This window comes from Caloenas nicobarica, chromosome 2, assembly GCF_036013445.1.
Source record: "Caloenas nicobarica isolate bCalNic1 chromosome 2, bCalNic1.hap1, whole genome shotgun sequence".
NCBI lineage: Eukaryota > Metazoa > Chordata > Aves > Columbiformes > Columbidae > Caloenas > Caloenas nicobarica.
Window position 1 is genome coordinate 16,759,061 of NC_088246.1, and position 23,583 is coordinate 16,782,643.

General features: G+C 39.9%; 1 protein-coding gene across 14 annotated transcripts in view; it reads right to left on the bottom strand.

Moving 5' to 3' along the window:
- The window catches only part of SVIL (supervillin), a 107,812-nt gene that overhangs the window by 55,736 nt on the left and 28,493 nt on the right, over window positions 1-23,583 (bottom strand). For 13 of the 14 annotated variants that reach the window (XM_065629724.1, XM_065629722.1, XM_065629723.1 and 10 more), the window contains exons 2-6: window positions 14,261-14,327; window positions 9,011-9,102; window positions 3,609-3,666; window positions 3,319-3,470; window positions 2,219-2,903 (exon numbers count right to left, since the gene is read on the bottom strand). In XM_065629724.1, the coding sequence (XP_065485796.1) occupies window positions 2,219-2,903; window positions 3,319-3,470; window positions 3,609-3,666; window positions 9,011-9,102; window positions 14,261-14,327 (1,054 nt within the window). Of the gene's footprint in view, window positions 1-2,218; window positions 2,904-3,318; window positions 3,471-3,608; window positions 3,667-9,010; window positions 9,103-14,260; window positions 14,328-23,583 lie in introns of those variants that run through there. The other variant, XM_065629721.1, reaches the window with a different exon arrangement.

The following is a 23,583-nucleotide window of genomic DNA, read 5'->3' on the forward strand; positions in this document are numbered from 1 at the left end:
TTTATGGAGCTGTATTAGAAAAAACCACACATTTGCCAGCTACAAGGAGATCTGATTTCTCCACGTGAAAGGCTAATCTGTGAATGAGCAGATTCAGGTGTCTCTCTATAGCCAGGATGCTGTTTCACCAGGGCAACTGCCATCCCCACAATGCTTTGTGCAGTGCAGCTTCTCCTGAGTTGGAAGAGAGAACAGCCTAGAAGGAATTTCATAGTTCAGTGTTTCATTGGTTTCCTCGCACAGAAACAGGGACTAGGGCTGCTTTATGAGAGTAAAGAAAATAAAACCCCTTTTAGCACTGCAGCAGCCACATTCTTGGCTATAGAGTTTGATGGGCTATTCTCTTTGCTTTCCTAAGGCTGAAAACTTTGTCCCTTGCTTCACCTTAAAAAAGAAGAAAACAATCTGCCAAAGGTTCATTGCTCCAATATCCCTTCCTATCAGTAATTGGATTAGTCAAGAGATTTATCTCAAATTGACCATGTGAAGATAAGGGATAATATTTTGTAGCATTTGAGTTGAGACTGCTTCAGAGACAAGGATTTTGGAGCCTGAAATAAACCTAGTCTGCTCAAGGAGTTTCAGTGCAACTCTGATCTCAGTTGTATGGATGACCCTGTGATGACTATTTTCCTTACCGTGGCAGCAGAATTGTAAGCTTAAAGCATAAGCTAAATATAAGATAGTACTTCCTAAGTATATCAACTTACTTTCCCCTCTGATGGCTTGTTTGAAATGACAATATTCCTTTAAAATTTTGGCTTAATTGGGAGAGTCCAATGACAGCAAAAATAGCCAGGTAACCATGCAAAAAAAGGTCGGCAGGATTAGAAGTCACCCGAATAATGAAAAGCTGTTAAGAGGCTACTACTGGTTGTGTCCTATGCAACAAAATGAAACAAAAAAGACAACTAAGTACATTTGAGCAGTTTACAGCCACTGAAAATTTATGACTTAATGAATCCACCAGGTGGTTAACCTTTGACGTGGAAGATTGGTTCCTCATTCAAACTTTAAGGTAGGTTTATGGGAGTTAATAAGAAAGGCCACAACAAATAAGAATCAAGTTTTGTGATTTTGACAGGAAGGATAAAGAAGTCCAGTCAAAGTAGCTTGTTTCTGAACCTATTGCAAAAAATACTAAAAAGTGTAAATGGTTCAGTTTATGACAGTTCATCTCAGGTTTTTAGAAACAGTCAGCACTGCTCAGCATGGTGCAGATGTGTTTATGATTAAGTTCACATTACAATTTACATCATTTTTAGCTGCAACATTTAAACTTTTTAGTTATTGTTTTCCATCTATCCACCTACCTAGCAATTGAAGAATCACACTTGGAGAAAAACCATAGTTTAAAAAAAATCTTAGTCGTGTTATTTTCAGTACCATAAAAGTTTGACGGTCTGTTTTTGCACTACAGTGTGAAATTACAATATGAAACTAGTGAAAACTATATTTTTTTTCCTTCTGGAAGAATCTGGTTACCCTATCACTGGAGTAAATTTGTCAAATCTGAAGTAATTCAGCACACCATGAGGGAGGCTACATTTTCCAAATTCAGCATAAAATTTAAACTCTCTCCCCTGCCCCTTCATACACATACCCTGATATTATCTGAAAGATTAACTATCACAGTTCAAAAGGGTTTTTACCCTTTCACAGCAGGAAAATAAATGAACTACTATTTGAACTGACCCAAGACACTTTTTGGCTTTTAACTCTGAGACTTGTTCTATTTTGGCAGCAGCCGTCATTAAGCTACTCAAACCTTTACTGAGAAAAAACTTGCCTTTACTTGGAAGCCTGAACCCAAACAATTACAGGATGTAGACGAAAAAGTTAAAGGCTTGCTCTAACAAATTATGGAAAAAAAAAAAAAAAGCAGACTTAGAACCATAACTGCTTCAATTTCTACTTTGTGTAAACATCTTAAACATCAGTTATTGCACTCCCTTCCCAAAGGTCCTAATTTTAGCATAAATTCTACAAATATAAAGTGAAACCAAGGGCACAACTAATCATAGAAATAGATATCAACTTCCCTGTATCAGAAACACACTGTGATTCAATAAACCAAATCAATCCAGCCTGAGACATCCAAAGCCACTAAATACATTCTTAAGGGTAATAAATACATTTTCACAAATATTGTAGATGCTGCTGCAGAAGGTGAATAAGGAATCTACTGTATAAAAAACCAATTAAACATCATGCTTACCTTTGTCTGATGTTACTGTGCAAGGGCTGGTCATTCTGCAAATGGATTGGTGAGGCTGCCCGCTTCGGTGAAGAACGGGACTCTCTGCGGGTTTGCTTTGGTGATATTGGCACTTCATTATAGGAGGAAGATTCTCGTCCAGAAAGTGAAAGGGAGACAGAACTATCCAAGGCTGCTGAAGGGTCAGAAGCCTGCCTAATGGCACTGTCATCATCTGCTTTTCTATCACTCTTTTCAATTGAGAGGTCTTCTTTACCTGGAACACCATCTTTTTCATGGCTGGAGTACTCTTTGGTTTCAGAAATCACACTCTTTGACTCCTTTGTCTCAGTCCTGGACAAATATAGAGAGCCACAGTCCTTGTTTTCATCGTCTTGCCTTTCACTTTTCACTCCCTTTCTTTCCACACTGTCGGGATCTTTCCTTGCCCGTGTATATCTGGATGAGTAGTCAGAATCCAAATCAGAATCAAGAGATAATCCGTATTTTTCTGCCAGCTGGCGCCGCCTCTCTGCCTTGTACCTAGCTATTCTTTCTGCTTTTGACTCAAGTTCCTGGACATCCATATTTCCTGTACTATACAAGGACTCTGTATTACCTCCTGTGATTTCTGCTCGGTATCTGGATGATCTGGGTTGTTTTTCTACAGAAGAATCTGAAGTTTCCTCCTCTTCATTTGATCTTCCTGTCAAAAGTACAAGTATGAGCAAGTCCATCCCCAAACCCCGAGTACTCTACCCAACATTTGCATCCAGTGAACTAAAATCTTCCTATTTTCTTACAAAACAAAGTGTACTAGAGACTGTACACTTACCATACATCACATTTTTTCTCTCCTGTCTGCAAAAGCACATACGAATTATTAAGAAACGTGTATAAGTTATAATTCGTTAAGAATCGTTATCAAATTATTGTTGTTTTAAAACAATATGGGTAATCAACCTTTTTCAAATACGACGACTAGAGAATTTAAAAGGCAAGTTAAAAAAACCTTGACCACAGCTTTTCTATAAAAGTCCTCTCCATGTACTGCACAAATGATAGGCCAGTAAACACAAAGCAACACAGCAATGCAAGCTTGACTGATATATACTACTTACCTAAGTGGGGACTGTATGGATCAGTTGCACGCATATATCTTGGTGTATCTTCCTCTAGTAAACGGTGTGTGACCGATCCTGGACAGTTTTGGAGAAGCATAGGTTGTGTATCATTTTCAATTCCCTCTAAGCGTCTAGCTATTCTCTCTTTTCTGGGGGGGGAAAAAAAAAAAAAGTGAAAAATGTGAAATCGAGCATCTTTGAAGATTTGAGGGGAGAGTTTCTAAGAGGAGGTAACAAAACAAGCTGTGTGTTTTGTTTTACAGGCCGAAGACTTTTTTTATTTTTACCTTTTCATTTCCAAAAAATCTTGGTTGTTTGGTTCAAACAGTTTTCTTAATTCTGAAACTGAGACAACAAAAGATTATATAGTTTATAAGCTACTAAGTTTCAGAAACTCACAGAAACTTGCTAAAGTGCTTTAGAATAAGAAAGAACAGTCAAAGTTAAGAGGTTTAAACCAGTTTTTTTCAGGAAACAAGCATTTTCCTCTTGTTTTCCTAGTTTATTAAGCTTGTGTTGTCAAAAGTGCACTAGGCACATGGGTGTACACACCAAGGAGCCCTCCCCTCCAGGTACTTCCAAGGCTAAGTCAGAATCCACTCTGCATCCCAGCAGTTTTCAAGATCTCATATTAACTGGGCAAATCGCATTTTGATTAGGTGAGGTCAAGCTTACACAACATAATAACCCGTTTCAAAAGCAGATAGTACAGAATTGCTACTTACACTGTTTACAAGGTTGGGGACTATGTTTAAAGAGAAACAGCCCTCCCTCCTTCTTACTTTCCTCCACTCCCTTCTATTGAGAAAATCCCAAGAATCCCAGTGACTTATGGTTGGAGTGAAAATGACTGTGTGCCCTCATGATATTCCTGCATGGTCTGCTTCACTAATTCTCCCTTGTAGTTTTAATTGGACATACGTTTCTTCTCTCCCCCTAAATTGTTTGGTGGTATTATCTGCTAGCAGACATCAGTCAGTTCACAAAATAGTAGTGAACTAACAGGAGGCATGATACATTAAGTAACCCCTATATATATATACACATATGTACGTAGTTATCAGTGTTGTTTGCAAACCACACTGGAGCAGCGAGTGCTACATAAACAAGTGTGGTGTGACTTCTTACGACCAGGAAGAGAAACCATCCAGGCTGTCAAAGGATGAGAAACCACCCAGGCTGTCAAAGGATGCAGCAGACGGGGGGAATGTGTGTGTGTGCTAACACTACCACCCCCCACACCTCCTCCGTATCATTCCTTGGCAAAGATGTGGTGCAAAAAGCTGTGTGCACCTATTCTGATGCAACACACCTCTGGTGTTCTGATCCTGTTGACCCAGGGATCAAAAGTTTAAGCAAGCTATAGTCTACAGCCTGCTAAATCAGCCCTTGATTGCCATCAGAAACACCTGATGAGTCAGGAGTGTCTAGTAGACACTGTTCCACACCACTGCAGAATTAAATCTATCAGTCTTTTCCCTACCAGACTTCACCACTCTACTTACAAGGCAGACGTTATTGAAACAACACCCTTTCAAAAGCCAGATGCACCTTCTCCTCTCCCTTTCCTCTACTGCAAGAACATACATGCATATCTAAGTCAGGGTTTCAGCTTAGCTGACACATACCCAGGAAGTTTGCTGTAGTCAATACCAGTGCTTGTACCTCAGATAGAGAGAGATACTATTGACATTGGCTGTCACATCAGCCTTATGTGCTGAAATGCCACTAGAACTCCAGGTAAAATGTCTTGAATCAGCAGGAATGAATGTATGAATCATGACTACTCAGAGAAGCGAATGAATGAGGTATGAATACAGTGTCTGATGCTACAGATGACTGCCTACTGAGAATGAGCGATGAACAGGGGAAAGAAATCAACTTGGCCCCTTTCCAAAACATCTCCTTTAGTCTACATTTTTACAGAAAGCAGACTCAACCTATCTGCTTCAATTTCTCAAGCCAAGTTAGCTCAGATTGTCATCATGCCATGAAAAAAAAAAATCTAATGCATACATATCTGATTCGACTAGCAACGCAGAGTAGCTAAATATGCAGCTACTTAACAGTGCTAACCCAAGGGACACCTCATTCATGCCTCGCTCCAGCATCTGCAGCAAAGCAGATGGAAGCCTCCGCTGTTGACCAGGTTGACAGTGCAAGACAGGCACTGAGAGTCAGCAAGCTCCAGGCACAGACCTCTGGAGATGGATGGGAACTGGACCTGGGCAATGCAAAATTTGCATCCCAAACCAACACCAAAGCAAAGATGAGCCATTATGTTTTGTTTTTATAGACTTTTCTCTCAGTACATGAGCAGTTCCTGCTGCTGTCCTGCCTACTCAAGCTGTGCTAACAGTGGAACTCTATTAAACAGAGAACATATCCATATGAAACCAGCCTTCGTCTCACAGTAACACCAAAGGAAATGATTTCTCATAAATAGTTCACTCTCACCTCTGCCAAATCTACTTCTGTTTAAGTTTGTTCCCTCTGACCGTTAAAGATTTCTGTTCCATCTGTTTGCTACGCATACATAAAATGGTCAAAATAAAACCTATAATTGTTCTGCCACTTCAGACAGGTCAAAGGCCTCCACAGTTCGCACTTAATAAAACCACATTCCATCCAAATCCTGATCATTTTTCTTCCCTAGTCACCAATTTATACAGTCCCTAAAACCATCATCAGAGAACAGGTCTTTTACACAGCTCTAGTAAAGCTCTAAAGCATAGCTTCATATACCGAAGTTGTCTTTTTATTTCTTGCCTCCAAAAAAGGAAACCTGACTATAAGTCATCTGCATACAAGAAATGTGGAACATCCAAAGAACTCCCAGCAGCATTAGCTCAACACCCTCATGCTACGTGTTAGCTGAAGTTCCAGAGATTCTACTACTGCTTTGCAGTCCTAAAAAGAGCACTGGCCTCATGAAGCATCTCTCCAACACCTTCCCAAACAAGATGGGACAAAAATAGCACAGGACTACTCTATGCTGCCTTATACTTTTTTCCACACTTGAGATTCCAGACAGTAATTTCAGCTAGGTTGGCCAACACCTGCAGAAGTTTTTGTGAAAGTAGTTTCAGCAATATTCTTCTTCTGGAGAGGCAGGGAAAAGAAGTACAAAGAAGAGAAAAAAAGAAAAGATAAAATGCAGGAAGTCATCTCCTCTAGTGATTGCTTTTTGCTAAATAAAATATTTGATGTCAAAACATGAAAGCCAGTTGGAGAAATTTCACTCCCAAGGACATTGGTTGGCCCGTGCAAGCTTGGGTGATCAGTTTTATCTTTTTCAGTTTGCAACTTGAATAAGTTTGTGCCAACTTCCCATCTGTTCAAGGGGTGTTTTTCCACATGACCATCAGAGACTACACCATTTCAAAGACACCCACAACAACATTAAAGAATACAACACTTCTACCTAAAAGCTAGCACAGAGATCTGATTCAGCACACAGGAAAAGACTAAGAAGCTTAAAATAATTAATTTCACAGTAAAAGCTCCTTATCTAAGTTACTTCATGCCAACACACTTTGTAAGCTCTGTGTTGGTCAGTATAGTTAAGGGAAACAGGAAGAAGAGTCACGGTTTAGGAACAGCCTTGAACTTCAAGGCTTTGTATTAGGATGTTGAGCAGGATGCCATGGTAGGATACCCTCTCAGGCAGACTGTCAGGAGACATGTTAATTTTGGTAACTGTAGACCTTCCGAGCAGCATTTACTTTATAATACCAGTATTTAGCAAAAGCAGTATTTTTCTGTGGCTAGACCCAGAATAAAAAATTAAAAGTACATTCAGAGTGCGTCTTATAAAAATGTTCAAAAAACCCACTAAGGTGAAAAATTTCGTATAGAATTCAGAAATCTTTCAGAAACATTTGTTACAGAATATGAATGTTTTTGCTGAAAGCGCTCTTTGATAACAGCAGAGGACTAAACATGTGAATAAAGTTGCAGACATGTGACAGCAGTTTTATTTTTAAAACACAGAAGCTGTAAAAACTAAATCAAGCCTTCCAAAAGTCCCCAGTAGAGAGTAAGCACGCACATCTGCGAAACCTGAACAAACGCGAATCAAAGGTTTACCTGCCAGAGGCTTAACTTCTCAGAGACAGCAAATAACCATTGCAATGCAGATATACACATTTTCATTTTGAAGAAAATTTAACACAACAGTGAAGCCTACCAGCCTGATTCCTACCTCCTCCTCTCCTCACCTGCAAAGATGATGGTCTACAAACCAGGTTGGAGAAGCATTTATCTTCTGTTTATGCTAGCAGAGGCATACTAACATGTTCAATGCTTAACTGCAGGAAGCAGCGTGTGAGACTTCAGATAGACTCTTTGAACCTCAGCTCAGTCAGTATCAGTTGAAAATTAAATATATTCCTCCAATTTTCCAACATGTGCAAATCTGGATCAAAATTAGGCCTTAGATGGGACAAATAATCTGAATTTTCAGAAAGCGTTTGGCCTCAAGTAGTCCCCTCAGAATGTAACCATCAGCTCCCACTGCTAACTTTTTCTTAAGTCTGATACACGCCAAATCTGATGCCTTTATTATGAGAATAATTTATTAGGAAGTAGAAACTGAGTTCACTGAGAAGCAACTTACAAAGAAGGTTTCTCAATTGACGGGTCTCACAATTAACTTGTTGGCCAGCATGACTGTAAGGCTAAGTATATGGAATAATGAGTGTCTATGTGTTCTTACTGACTAGTGCTCTCAGGAAGTCTGTAATGTATAACTGTATATCACTCTATTGCATCACTGTGTCAGTGAAGTCTCTTTCTGAACGTCTGTAATGACTACATTATAAAAGCAAGCACATCGCTTAAATATCACTTAAATGTTGTGCTGAGGAGGAGGGCTCCTTTCTGAAGGAACCCTGCAACAAAGGACATTAAAAGAGCAAACCAGTTCCTTTATGTTGGGATTAGTGCATCTAGCCTTGCAGTTTTTCTGAAAAGGGTAAAAATAACATCAGAAGACATACACAGTTTTAATCAAAGTTCAGAGATCCACAACATGTGAAGGGAATATCTTTATGCCAGTTACATGCAGTTCTTCAGTCAAATGTCACCTTTTACTGGCCAAGAACTATTTCAAAGCAGATTGTCATTTCCTCTAAAGAATTCAAGAGAATTAATTCTTGCCTCTACTTCAACTGTGCTAAAAGACAAAGATGGAACTGCTGTTTCCTCCATAAGTTATTCAGACTAAGACAGAAGTTTTAAAAAAATAATCCCAAATCCCATATGTAGTGCAGGTCCTTTAGTGTGCAAGACTAAAATTCAGTGTGTAGTCAGCTGGTCCTGGAAGCACAGTGATTATACCAACCACTGAAGGGGACAGGACTGTGATTACAAGCCAAGTTAATACCTTTGACTTCAGTAGTAATCTAACTGTACAGAGAAACTTCTCTGAAGTTTTGAATTTCAACTGCTTCTTAACCTATTGAAAACTAGGTAAACAAAGCTGAAGCAGGGATGCAGCAAGGCCTTGTAAAAGAGCACTGTGGTTCTTCCTCTCTTCCATTCCCTATGTATACTTCACAGGGAAAAGAAAACTCATTTACAAAACATCTGTGCCTATGTGATTTTAACTGTGCCTTGCACTTGCACAGACTAAACTTCATATGCTGTTAAATTACCACTTGTGTTCATAACATGCCCCCTTACCTACCTTTTGGAAGCACTGCTAAGAGATTAGCATCGATATCCTTTGTACTGTTGGCAAGTTCTTCTTTATCTTCAAATGAGAACTCCTTCTGAAAACTGAAAGCAACATCTGGTTTACAGAACTGTGGATGTTTCTGCTACAAATCAAATAAAGCCAAGATGTAACCAATTTACTGCAAGATAGTCAAACAGAGATACCAAAGAAAATATTTTCCCTAAGAATGAAATAAGAAATAACCCCAAGAAATACACAAAGCCAAACATAACATCATTTGAAACTTGTTTAGAACTGACTGTGACACATTTTTGCATTAAATTACTGAGCAGAGACTGTCTTCAAAATGCTCCACTAGCAGCTACATTTGAAATAATCCGTATCGAATGGTTCTCCATAAATATTAAAACATATTTCATCAAATGCAGTACTGTATTGTACACTCCACCTAGAAGCTTTCTGGATGACTGCTCTGTTGTTACTGCACTGATCTCTGGATCTTATGTGGCTTACATAATAATACGCTGACACGAGCAGCAGATCATCTAGTTTTATACCTTTGTCTTTTCAAAACAGAAAAAATGCCCATTCAGATGAGACAAAATATATCTTTAAATATACTCATTAAATATACAAATTTTAGCTGTAAAATGTAGATGTCATAATGGTCTAAAGTAGATACTGTCTACAGAGACTTTTTGGAGGAAGTGTATATCTTGTAGGTATACGAAGTGAGATTTTTCTCTCCAGTGACTAAAAACTGAGAGAGAACTGCTCTATTCTGTCATTATGACTTCTAAACTATCCCAATCAGGCATAAGAAAACTTAAACTAGTCTTAAAACCTTCAGTAAACTGTGTAGACAGGTTTAACAGCTACAAATCTCCACAGTGATCCTAGGCTCTTCATTTGGCCGTGGTAGTGCAGTGCCATACTATTTACCATCATTCTGATAAGACAAATTGCACAGCCTTACTCTTGGAAAATCCTTCCTTAGGACGGTTTTTAAATGGCTTTTTAAATAACCTAATACCTTTTCATCAAAGGTATTTGGTTAGGAAAAAAAAAATAGTAAAAAACCCAAATATATATAACTATTCTGCACTTACTATTCCAGAAGAACCATTTCTCATGGAAAAGTGTTAACGTATAATGACTAATAACATTTCACATTAACTCCAAGAAGTATTTGATTCTTTATCATTTATAAATAGTATTCCTTTGTAAGACACTGAGGAAAGAACAAAACCCTTGAAATGACAGTGAAACCCTTGAAATGACAAGAAACTGGGCTATGTCACATTCAGGCACTGTGCCACCTGCTGCAAATCCTCTCCAACAACTGCACTTACGGAAATTATTCCAGGTACTGCCAAGAAAAACAATGTTAGCCACTACAGAAAATAGCAAATAGAAGATGAAGACCTGCAATAAGCTGTCCATTACAGAAAACTGTGTATCCTAACAGGGCGAAAACACTTTAATGGAACTAAATAAAAATCAAAATAAACTAAAAAACAGAACACAGCAGCCACAGGTAAATGGGTGCACGTGTCATCTGAGACTGGGCAGACTCAGACAGTTAACTGCATGTTTCTATATGCTTAACCCCACATTGCCAACACTTGTGATTCTTATTAGCCTCATGATATGTTATTTTCTTACAGAGACAGATTCTGGAGAACGCTTAGGTGGAGAGATTCCCAGTTTCCATTTGAAAGCAGTTTCTACTCCTTTTGGCTGAGGATGAGTTTGAAAAATGTGAATATTGGCCTAAGGCTATAAATCAAAACCAAAATTTGTCAAATCAATTTGATTACTTAAAACTTGTCTCCAAAGTGCTGAGGGACCAAGCTCATGACTTTTGAATATCAAGGCTTTATTTAGCAGCATCTCCAATTGGTTCCATAATGCTTCTGACAGAGCAACACCTTTAGTTTCCAGAAACATGAGCTCTGTACAGAAAAGCATTCACTCATACAGCAAGACCCTTGTTTAATTTAACTAACATCTGTAACCCACCCCAGTCCCACACAAATTTCCAAGGGTAAAATCATACAGAATCAGGACTAGCACTAGCCCATTGGTTCTAAAAAGGATTGTATTATTGGATTGCTTGTGGATCCTCAACAAACTTATAAATCCTGCTAACTAGTTAGGTTCAGTCCTGCCCCTTCCTCCAAACTCCAGGGAGTTCCAGGGACTCTGAAGCCAGAGACCCTCTAAATCCAGTATAAATGTCTTTCACTGGGTTTTCTTCTGTTTGTTCTTGTGCCAGCATTGGTCACCTTACTTTTCTCAACAGAAGTTTTCCATATCTACTCAGCTTCCTCAAGACAGGCTCTCAGTTTCATTGATTATCTGTAAAAAAGTTGTCTATTCCAGTTCTAAGTTATCTTTTTTTTGTATACGGTAAGCAGGATTGGATAGTCTTGATTCCAGAACTGGGTCTTAGCAGTGTCTTATAAAATAGGAATTTTAATAGAGAAAGCATTATTATATGGCTAGCACACTGGGATCTACAATACATTTCCCTTTTTATATCTACACTATATTAAGTTGCTCAATCCTGCATGAGGAACTAATTTGCCAAGGCTTTGCTTTCATCAGTTGCAAGTGACAAAAATTTATCAGCCCCCAATGCACAACTGTGCACTTAGCATTATTACATTACATTACATCCCTTTTCTTCCATTACATCCAGTCCTTCCTGTATGTGAGCTCCCTCCTCCTTAGTACCAAGGGTGGCTTCCAACCTTTGCTCACTGGCAGATTTCATTAAAATTCTTTTAATAACCACAAGCTTCTTAAGCTTAACCCTTGCTAGGCTATAGAGCACCACAGGTTATCTGCTTTCTGAAAGTCCCTTCACAGCCTCCCTTCTGCCTTAATTTTCTATTTCCTTGTGGACAGACTGGCAGCTTCTATGTACTTGTTTATTTTTAAATGATTAAGTATTTTCATATGCTGACTAGGGTGGTTTTTTTTTCTCTTCAGAGGCATTTTTGCTCTCTCTCTCGCAAAGCTGCAGGTTGTATTGCTTGTTTTGAATACTTAGACATTACAAACACAAAATGTTTTGAACTGATGTATCAATTACATTGCTTTCACTTGCACAGAGAATTCAGGGACAGAACTGTTCTGAGGGTGATACAGTCAAGCCAAACAATTAGGTATTTATAGATACATATATAGAATTAGTTCTAAAAATGAAAGTAGGCATATTTAGGACATGTCACAGTATTCAATAAGAACATTCGTTAGGACTCTAAATTGAGTCAGAATAACACTAACGCAATTCCAAATAGTTTAAAAGACAGGACACTACTTATAAGGCTTTTAAAACAATACATTTATAAGGAATACCTCACCAAGACTTCCCATTTTCCTCAAAGGGATCTATCCAGATGTCTCGCTGCTTTATTAGTTTCTCTGCTAATGGAGCAGCTGCAGCATTAATTTAGATGCTTAAGCAGAGTCAGACACTCAGACTCGGATTGCCAAGTATATTGTACCTTCAAACATATCCACAACCCTGTCCTAGAAGTATCACAACTAGATCCACTCATCTTTGCTTTTCTTAATTTCTCAAGTTATGCTATGAATGTATGTGCAGATTCCGAGCAGCAGCACCAGCAGTTTCTGCACTTAACAGCTAGGCTATGCACGTTCGTTATTAAAATAATTTACGGCATACTGGAGTTTCTCCAAATGAAAAAAAAAAAAAAATAGACGTTTGCAAGAATTCTTTCTTCCTAAATTCCCTGTCAAACCTGGATACTGAAAGAGGAACTTCTCCTTTGCTTGCCTGAAATGCAGCCTGTGATCATGGTTCACAAAATGCAATCAACAGCATGAGGTTCCACAAGTTCATTTCGCACAGGATTTGTGTGCGGTTTGGTGTCAGGTTCCTAACAAACTCATAATACTGGCCAATGTTCAGGAAATCATCCTATTAAAACACAGGCAACAATATTTCACAGACTCCACATTTCTTTCTTTAAAAACAATGTATAATGTGGCATTAGTAGAGTTATTTGACAGTCTCAGTAGTTATACTGCTCTTACAACATCCAAAGTAAGTGTGGGCTGCTTCTATGCATCAGGGATTCCAGGCTGAAAACTTCATCTGCTGCTGCAGCAGCAGCATACAGTTTCTAAATAGCTGTCCCACTAACCTAGTTACATGCCCAAAAGAGGCAGAAGTTTGATCCAAACGCCACTGGTAACACTGCCCTGCCATCTGGATTAAAGCTATGGGATATACTGAGATTTTGTGACTGAAATACGGGTATGAAAATCCACTTCAAGCTAGGTGCTTGATGTTCATTTTTCTTTTTCTCTGCCTTCAGGAGAATTTCCTTCCCTGGACTCCTATATAAAAGGTCCATTCTACAGTCACATCCTTCTCTTCTCTTTCCTACCTGCCTTCCATAACACAATGTGTCTTGTACACCTGTTCCCTCCATGTCTCTGCAGTACCTAAGAACAACGTGGCAGAGAATCAGGGTGCGTTGACTGAAAAGATGCTTGCAAAGCTGAGCCTGGGTGCCTTAAGGCCAGTGGATTCCTGTGCAGCTGAACCAACAAAACAGCTGGTTGCTGGGGAAAGAGTTGGTTCCAACTCCCTGGCCTCCTCTCTGTGCCATTATGAATGAGTCCGGTAAGCGCAAAGGTGGACACCAAGAACGGTTGGAGTGAGGATGGAAAGAGAGAGGGGACGTGACTTGTCACCTTGCCTAGCTGAGAACTGTATCCCCTTACTCAGCCTTGTGGAACCGTGCCCTAAGATTGCAGGCGTGAGGCAGCATGGCCCTGCAAGGACGCAGCGTCACCTCTCCATTCATCTCTGTCATGTCCCCTCCCATGTCCTGATGAAGCTCTCTGCATGGCTGTATAATTAATTCACCCACTTCAGCCACCTTCTTTTTCAGACATCAGTTTTCCAAGCTGGTGCACCAAACGTCTGTACTGTGTCTATGCCATGCAAGGAAAAATGGGCACTGCAGTGGCAGGAGGCTCAGTGCAGGGTGAGACTCTTCCCTAAGCAATGCCAGCTACAAATTTCCATATTACTTAGGAGGCTGTTGGTGTTTTCAATACGTGTTCAGAGCATCTCCTTTAGGCCAAAGCTTGGTCCTGCTAGAGAAGCAATAATCATTTTCCCTGACAAAAGAATGAACATAGATTCAAGGAATGACTGCAAGTTACAGTCATGCAACCAATCATCTTCACTGGACAAGAAGAACTTCACCTTACCTTAGAGCTCTCTTCCTGTGGAGCAATCGTGAAGGCTTAAATCTGACTGAGTTCTCTTTGTCAAAATCTGTGGGGAAAGAAAGACCAAACACAACACCATAGTAAATTTGCTCTAATAAATGGGGAACTTTTAGGAAATTAGGTTATGGTCTCCAATCATAGTCCTTTTCCACTGGAAAAGACTGTACAAAGGCCTCCCCTCTAGTCAAAGTAGCATAAGCTGGAATACTCAAGATGGTGATAAACCAAAGCCTTGCAAAAACGTGTATAGACAGTGAACATATCAAAAGTGTCGACACTCCATGGAACTGCCATGCTCTAATCTCAGTATTCACGGTGTAGCACTGCAGTTTGGGGCTATCATTTAAACTCCTTTACTCTGTTTCCCAGCTTATTAAATGGGTGGAAGACATATTCAGGAAGCACTCTGCAAATGAGAAATGCTGGAAGCAGCAAGAGCCTTTTTGGCTGCAGCTTAGCAATACCATAAAAACTGCATATTCACTGCAGAAGTCGGAGATGCCCAGCTGAGGATCTGTTGCAACAACAGTATTACACCATCTATGACAGAAATATTTCTACAGGTTGTCTATTATTTGGGAGCTCTTTTTTTTTTCCTGAATAGCCTTAGAACATGCTTACTTTCAGAGAGGGCAATGGGCAATTTCCCCTCTCTCCCAGGCCCAGATTCAGCTTTTTCATTTCTGCAGTCACGAGCATCATGAGATGGTCTAAACAATGACCAGCGTTAAGGTGGGACCAGTGCTTCAAGGACCAGCTGCCTCCATTCAACAATGCATATGCTATTAAGAGACCTTGGAGAACTGCAAGCAGGAAGCAGAAGAGCACCTGGTCTGTGACTGCTGTTGAAAAACACATGAAGCTACTAATAATTTACTCCCAATGGGAAAATTGCCTTCCATCTCCATCTGTATTACATCAACTACCCCCAGACCCTAAATTAAAAAACAATTGGTCACTGACACATTGTTCACTTTATTTTTCAAAGACAGACCACTATTACACAACCTGGACTTTAGAACGATTCAAAAGCAGCAATATCCCTTTTACTCTACCTCAGAACTGAGATTTAACTATTTCAAAGAAAAGCTAACTGGCAAAAAAAATATATTATTTGCTTATACAAAATATTTTAAAATGTAGGTAGGATGTTTCTTATTTTTGCAGAAAGGGTTTAATGAAACCTATTACAGCTGACAACATGGGTCTTAATTTATAGAATATATCTTCTGTCTATGCCTTTCAAAACTTTTTAGCCCTCTCCGCTCTTCCACTTCTTTCTGCCACCTCTCCAGGTAAACAAAATAATAAAAATTAAAAAAAAAAAAAAAAAAAAGTAAAAGAAAAAGACCATTTTAATGGCTTGATAAAGATGTTTAAAATGTGCAAAAAAGCATTTTTAGTCATCTGCTACAAGTCACTGCAGATTTCAAGCAGCTTTACTAATAGCATTCTTCAACTTTAATAGGCAACTTTTTCCTGTTTTTGTTAACATTCATTTTCTCTTTCCAAGTAAATGGAGAATAAAGCACACAGATTACGTAGAAACATCTTGTTAGACCAAAACAGAGTATTATAAGAAAAACAGCGTGAATGGTATATAAATCATTATATTTTACACTACAACAATAAAAAGAATACTCCATGCCGTAAGTATCCTCTAAAAAGGCCAGATTTACATTACTGTGAGAAGAGTATGCAGTAACTTAAAAAGCCCAGCTCAGAATCAGCTTAGCTAATCAGAACCAGGCATATCTGAAATTTATAGCCGTTCTAACGGGATACAGCCCATCCTATAGTTTTTGGCACTAAAACAGCTGTCTGCTATGAAAACCACAAGTAGACCACAGAGAAATTCTCCCTAGCCCAGCCAAAACTGGAGAGGGGACGTGAGAAGGGAAGAAAGCAGCTTTCATGGCTGCGCTGGGAGAAGGGAGGGAGAAGGGCTGCTAAGAGGGGGCACGCAAGCTGGTTTGACTCTCGCTACCCATTAAACATATTCAGTAGTATTTATACACACCACATCTAAAATGCCTCAAAAACGCCTTAAAACTTCACTGTATTTCACAGGGGCAAGCTCCTCTCTCCCCCTCCCCAACACAGAAAACCCAACCAGAAAACTACATTCTGTTATACAGTTTTGATATTTTATGTATTTCCTCCTGTTCAAATTAAACCCCATGAGTGGGGATTAAAGTCCAATAAAACTTACTTAGTACAATATGGAAGTCTTAAAATTAAATGCAAACACAGGAGAAAAAGTAAAACAACTCTGCTTCAAAAGTAAATAAATATGCCCATAAGAGAACATCAGTTTAACACAGTCTTAATTCAATGGTTAATTTAAAGGAAAAAACCCACCCTCACAGAACCTGATACACAGAAGGAAAATCTTTGCAACAGCATTTTGTTCCTTCTTTCACTGAAGAATTCTAAACATGCTCATAACCACATTAAAACAATTTTAAATATTTGTATTTAAAATTAAGAGTATATTTACTGAGGTCTAAATCACAGTTGCTCACAAGTTTAACCATTTGTTCAGTCTACAGTCCCCCTCCCTCTTAGGTACAAACTACCAGATAAAACCACTATTCACAGCTTAATACATAGGAAATTTAAAAATGCTGAATATATTAAAAAAAAAAAAAAAGTAGATGCAACCTTGCAGTGTTACTTAGTATATTTAAAGGCCCTAAGTCAGTGGCAAGCTAAGCTAATTAAAAGATCCATCTAATCGGATCTTTCAAAAGTGTCCTTTAGGAAATAATGAAATAGCCTAGGTGACTAACTGCATACCGATTGCAGAAGTAGCTAATGTAGCTGCAGAGGATCCAGTCAAACAATATTTACAGATGCATACATATATACAAGAGAGATTAAACACACAGAAATGAACTGCATTTTCTTCTATCTACTTGGAACTCTTACCTTGCTCCTCAGAGTATTTAACATTTCCCAAATAGCTGGAGATCCAAGGATTTCTGAACATGGTTGCACAAACAAAGGATTCAGCAAAGAGAAACTACAATAGCAGCTAATTCTCAACCAGCCACAGCCCTAGGCCTGTCTTAGCAATATCATGTAGAGATTTTTCATAGCACAGGACCGGAGCTGTCAGGCTATCGCGTCCCAGGGAGTATAGTAAATGCATAGCAATAGGCTGCAAGCTGGAGCAGCTCAAGCCAGTAATCAGATTACAAACAGAAATTAGGCACATGAATGCTAAAACAGATTGGGCAATGGTGATTGGGAGATTTATAATATTACCACTTCAAAGATCCAGCCAAATCACATATGATATTCCTACAAAATGAATACAGAACCCCCAAATCCTCATACTAAAAACAAAACAAAACAAACCTCCCTCCCCAGAACAGAACACCACACCTCCAAGAAGAGGAATAATTAGTTCCTATCTCTAATCAGGATAAACTGCAACGCTTGCTTGAGAAAAGCAGCATCCAGGCTGCCAAAAAGAAAACAAATGGACTCTGTTAATCATATCATTATGCTAAATATTTTGTCTAACTATTAGTTGGAACATTTAAAACAGACAAGATCTGTGGATAACATATGAGCAAAATTACTGGTGGAGGTGGAGATTTAAGAACAGATACCACAGCTCCAAGTATTTTAATTCAAGACAGAAGGTGAAAAATTGCACAAAAGTATTGTCTAGCTACCATATTTTTTATTAAGCATATTTGATGGATTTCAGATTGAAGAGTCAGAAACCTTTATAGTTAAATTTGAAAGTCTGGAAGTATTTGTTCAAAATGGTGCAAACAACCCTGGCTCAGCCTTCCACACTGGAGTACCTGATTGTCTAACACACACAAAGAAGCATTAAATATGTGACTGAAACAGGTCCACGCACTCAGCCCCATCCAACCAAAGGCAGTAACTGCCCACTAGCTTCCCTCCAACAGATTTCTTGCCTTCAAAAAGATTTAAACTAGTACCAGTAAAAAACTCACCACAAGGCTGAGGTTGTCAGGACCATGAAAAGTCAGCTTAGAAACACAAGACAGTTCTTGGCATTTTTGCCTGCTTTTATGGTAGCTGGCACAACAGGACCCTGATCCATGGTGGGATCCTCTATGTACAGGCAAAATATAAGTGATGATGCTGTGAAAGAGACTGCTTAACCACAAGTGAAAAATATAATCTAGCAAAAACCTATTAATTTCTTTTGGCTTACCATGAGGTTGTATTTAGCCTGCCTAGGTCATCAAAACACTGCCTTTCATGCCAACAAGTTCTTGCAATGCATAGAAGAATACGCGCTCCACCTTGTGTAATGCCCCTGCTATTTGTATTATTTTTTTATTTATTTTAAAATGTGAATAATGTTGGAGTCACCTTAACCAAAGCACCTTTTATTAACCAATCTTTCAACAGCCCAGAGCTCCCTAGAACGAGAGTCATCCAACGCATGGAATATGGCATTGAAGCCTCTGAGTCATCAAGTAACATCCCCTGCTCAGAAATATTTGATGGCATGTACCACATTTTTTTCTTTGCCTGTAAGCTTACTGGCTCTCGTGTTTAATTCTAACCACTTCACAGCACTACCCATTGAACACAAACTGAACGTGACAGTGCTCTCTTGACCAGCTGTGAAGGCCTCCACGTACTCGAGTCTAGTACACACAAAAGCGCTAACAAAAAATGGAATCTGTTGACAGTGGTCCAAACTTGCCATTAACCTGAAAATCCGCTTTATGGCCTAACATAAGTGCAGGTGTGCTTAAAACACAAAAATGAGGCAGTGCAGAAATAACAAAGAAGCTGCTGGTAACAGCTAATGGGGACATTCTGGACCAGTATCTGTGTGGGTATATCAACAAGAGAAGTGCAGTTCTAAAAAGGTCCCTTCTTCCTGAACCCTGCTTGTGGGAAGAGAGTGTTTACTTGATCTTGTAAATACAGGTATTACCTGGAGCATTTTTAAGCACCTATAACTCATCCTGGTGCACACTAAGAGAACAGTTCTCATAAAGTGCAGATAAATAACACTAATTTGATAAATCTCGTGGCTGCAGTCTCTAGCAAGGTTGAAGGAGAAGCTAGACTTGACAGCTGAGCCAATGCAATAGCTCACAGCTGCCAAGACAGACAGTCCTACCCATTCCACGCTGCAGGACCTCCTGCTCCCCTACTGACGCAGTTAGATGACTGAACTGCTAGTAAATATTCCCTTTTATTTTTGCTGGGCATGCTTTTCAGGAGGTGCCAGAACAAAGAAAAAGGCACAGGATCTTATGACCAGGAAAGGGATCAATCCTTCAAGCTAACAAAAGAGGTGACCTTAGCTTGACTGTCATCTCCATGTCTGGTGATGTCCCATATGACAGAGAAGAAGAGGTGTGTTTGTATTTGTGGAGGGAGGGAACAGGCTCTCACATTCCTCTGCTGTAATCATCTCCAACATTTTGTCCTCAGCATCTTTCTGGTGAACAAGGTGTAGAAGGTAAAGCACATAGAGCTGCACAAAGACAGAAACACTCTATAGAGTGCCTTTGACAAATGTGTGTGTTTTAAACAAGTTCTTGCTTGTGCTGTTCAAATTCTACTCACAGGATATAGAAAGAGGACAGCTTCTCCAACAGCTCTGGCTACCACCTGGGGAGGAATACTTGTGACAGGCTTTGGTACAAGTAGGACTCCTTTCCCTACTATTTACGGCTGGCAGGTCAAGATTACAGGGGCCTACTCATGGGAACAAAAGGAATTATTACAGACGAAAGTAAAATATGCAATAAAAGGAACACCTGTATCAAGGTCTTCCAAAAAATCCCATAGTCTAAAGTCTGGTTTCCAGCTCTCTTCATGTTAGGGTGGAAGGTGATCACCAGTTATGGCTCTGTGCATGGTATCCATGAATTCACATTAATGCCACTGCTGTTAATACTAAAACTGTGCTACTGTGCAGAATCTGTGACCTCAGAGCTTGCTCTGCTTCACTTCAAGATGAGAGGTATATGCCAATGCTGCTTCCAACATTAAAACTCTTAGAGCCAAGAGATGCTGGAGCCCTAGGGTATTACACCAATGCTAACCACTTCGCACAGCCCATTGGGAAGATGACTGTATGTAACTGACAACTTCCCTCCCTCCCTTCCATTCAAAAGGGGTCTCCTATTGCAAGTCTGTCCTGTCCCTCAACCAGCGCTGGCACTGGAAAAGACACCTTGATAAAAAACAGACGCCAGGATCAAGCAATGGTATAAAGAAATGAAGTCTTAGATTTAGCTTTTTGCTGCTTGTTTGGAAATGTTAGGTTTAAGAGCAAGTCTTTCCCAGAAGAAAATAAATTCATCTCCAAATACTTGATGAGGGATGAAGGAGGAGTATTTTGCCCTTCAAAGTGATCCACTCTCCAGGACCTAGAAGTATGCTCGGCCAAACTATGTTATCACGGTTGTGTTACAAATCAGTAGTAATGTTCTTGTCCTCCTCTGCCATCATTAATTCTTGAGTATTAGCAGCCTCCAACACAAGCAAACAAAAAGAGAACAACAGTTCAGCTGTTAGAAAGGGGGGCAGCCCAGCTGGAAGCTAAGTTTGCAGTCATCTGGGCAAAGAGCTAGAGGTTAAGCATGCATACATTTCAAATCTGAGACTGCTCATGAAAGACCAGCTGGCAGCTAAATGTTGCTCTGAAGCTTCCCACAGGAAGAGAAGGAAAATATCTTCCTTTTGTCTGGCAAAACTAATCACTGTAATCAAAACTGGAGTTTAAACGGCTTGCAAAGCTGTTCCCAACTTACAGGGCTGTCAGACCCAAAGCACTGAAGAGTTATGAATGAGGTCCCACCAAGATCAAGTCTTTTTTCTTTCTGAATTTTGATCGCTTATGAATTTATATTTAGAAGTGCTCCTCTGTGATAAGGAGAACTAGATACTTTGTTGTGGCTTGCAGTTATTATGAAAACAAAAAATCAATGAAGTCTGTGACAGCTGTTTGAAGAAAGCCTAAAAATAAAAAAAAATTTTAAAAAAAATCAAGAATGCAGAGGAAAGAAAACCCACAGTGACTGCAAAGAAACTTTCAGCAAATATGCTAGTTAGGTAAACAGGAATCTGAGCAGCACGGAAAACTGAGATGATCTGTATAAACACGATAATGAAGTCATATTTACATCCACACTTCATAGGTAGAGTTCTAAAGCAGCTCATGAATTTTATTTCACTGCTCAGCTCCTGGACAAGGAGAGAGGGCTCTTGAGATAGCAAGTCAAAGAGAGCTGTGCCAAGACCTGAGATGCTGTGGATGATCTCAGGAATGAAGGTCAGAAGAGAGAGCTAAACGTGACCGCGCTCTTCCATCGCTCCATCTGACCTCTCTGCCCAGCCTCCAGGCCACTCGCCCACCACAAGCCACCCTGTCAGGTTTTGGCACATAGGAACATATTTCCAGAAGTAAGTGGTAAGGCACTAGAAGACCCTTCCTTTCCTTATTTTCTCTTTCCCCCACCCTCTAGCAAATTCTGCCAAGGTGTTCAAGAAATCGTTTTGCCTAAAGCTAAAGGATAGGTCAAAAATCTAACAGATTACTTCAGTAGCATAATCACTTAACAGGAAGTTATTATCTCAAGTCAAGTTCAAGCGTCCGAGCTTGCAAAAAGAATACGTGTTCTTGGTTGGCAATGCCAGTCTGTTTTCTCTTTTCTATGCAAACTCCATAAACATAGGCAAAGTGATATTCTCATTTCTAAACGGAGACCACTTGTATAGACTTTTAAACTAGAACAAAGTTTCATGACATGGTATCATTCCTCCAGTGAAAAGCAAGTTTAATCCTTTTTACTTTGCTTTTTTTCTCCACTTCCACTTTTTTGAATAATGATCCCGGCAAGAAGATTTCTGCTTTTTGGGTAGTGATTATGTTTTGGACAAGCCTTCAGATAAACTTCAGCACTGTGTTACCTGTGTGGTGTACTTTAGAACAGGTCACGTGCAAAGAGACTAAAAAAAGCTGATTAGTAAGCACCATACAGGGGACAAAGTTTTTTAGGAGAAGGTGACAAATGTGTTAGAAGAATATGGATGGTCTTTTTGTACTGAATATGTACTCATGTGCTCTGGGAAAAGGGAGAACAACAGCTATTTTTCCATGCCTAAAAAGCCTTTCTGTCTCTGGATTACCATTTCAGATTTCAAGAAGTCTCGCTCAAGTCATTAATTACAGCACTCAGAGTCTCCTGAAAGGAGATTTGGGTACCTTTCAATCTTGCAACACATTTCAGAATAAGGAACGTGAAGGCAATGTCCCCCTGCATGCCTACATCTCATATCACTGTTCACCAAACCATATGGCAAGACTGTAGCATAATTAAAGATCTTCAAGGTTTTCCTCTTTAGGAGTAGGATCAGTCTAGACTAGCTCCTTAAAGGAAGTTCAAAGGCCACGCAACCCTCTCGCATGGGGTAATCAGATATACCAGTGAGGCACATTATCTGAAGTGAGTCAGATCTGTTTGTCTGCAGGCCCGAAACAGTAACAGAAGATGTCAGGTGTGCACAGGGCCAGGGTTGGGCATGGACTGAGCAAATGGCTGGAAAGGAGGAATAAGGCAGGAACACATCCCCGCAGTATGTACAATTTAAATGATTAAACAGCCCAGGGAAAGACAGGTTTTTACCCAGCAAAACAGCATCTGAGAGCATTCCCACCGTGGCTCACTGTAAAGCAGCTGCAGTTCAGAATGTGAAGGCACATGGTCAGCCACAGGTCTGTGGATGATCGGCACTGAAGTCGTGACACAAGCGGCAGCTTCTTCCTTCCTGCTGCAGTGAACGAGAGCTTTGCCACTGCAGTGACTGACGGCAGAAGCCACTGCTGGGAGAGACTGCAAAACTGTCTGCCAAACAAGCGGCCAGGGTTTCTAGGACAGGCTTCCCCATCTCTAGACACTTTTAGTCTTTTCAGTCTCTGGAAAACTTTCTGAAGGAGTGCAATACAACCAGCACAAAGCTGCCTCCTTGCCTGGAGTGGCAAGCAGCCCCGCGCAGTTAAGGACGCAAAAGCACAGTCCCGCTACGGAGCTTTCTCCCGGCTGCTCTTGAACACCTCTGCGCTGCTATCAGCGCTCGTGAGTAAGAGCCCAATAAGGGAGCGGAGAGAGGCACACATACCACAAGGAAGAATTTATAACAAAATTCTTTAGCTCTTCTCGATAGTCATCTAAGGAAAACAGCAATTTTGTTTACCACTGTGATGTGACATTTTGCAGGTCACATCACATCCCTGCATACTTACCTTGAAATATAACTGCATTTTCAAGCCTCAGGCA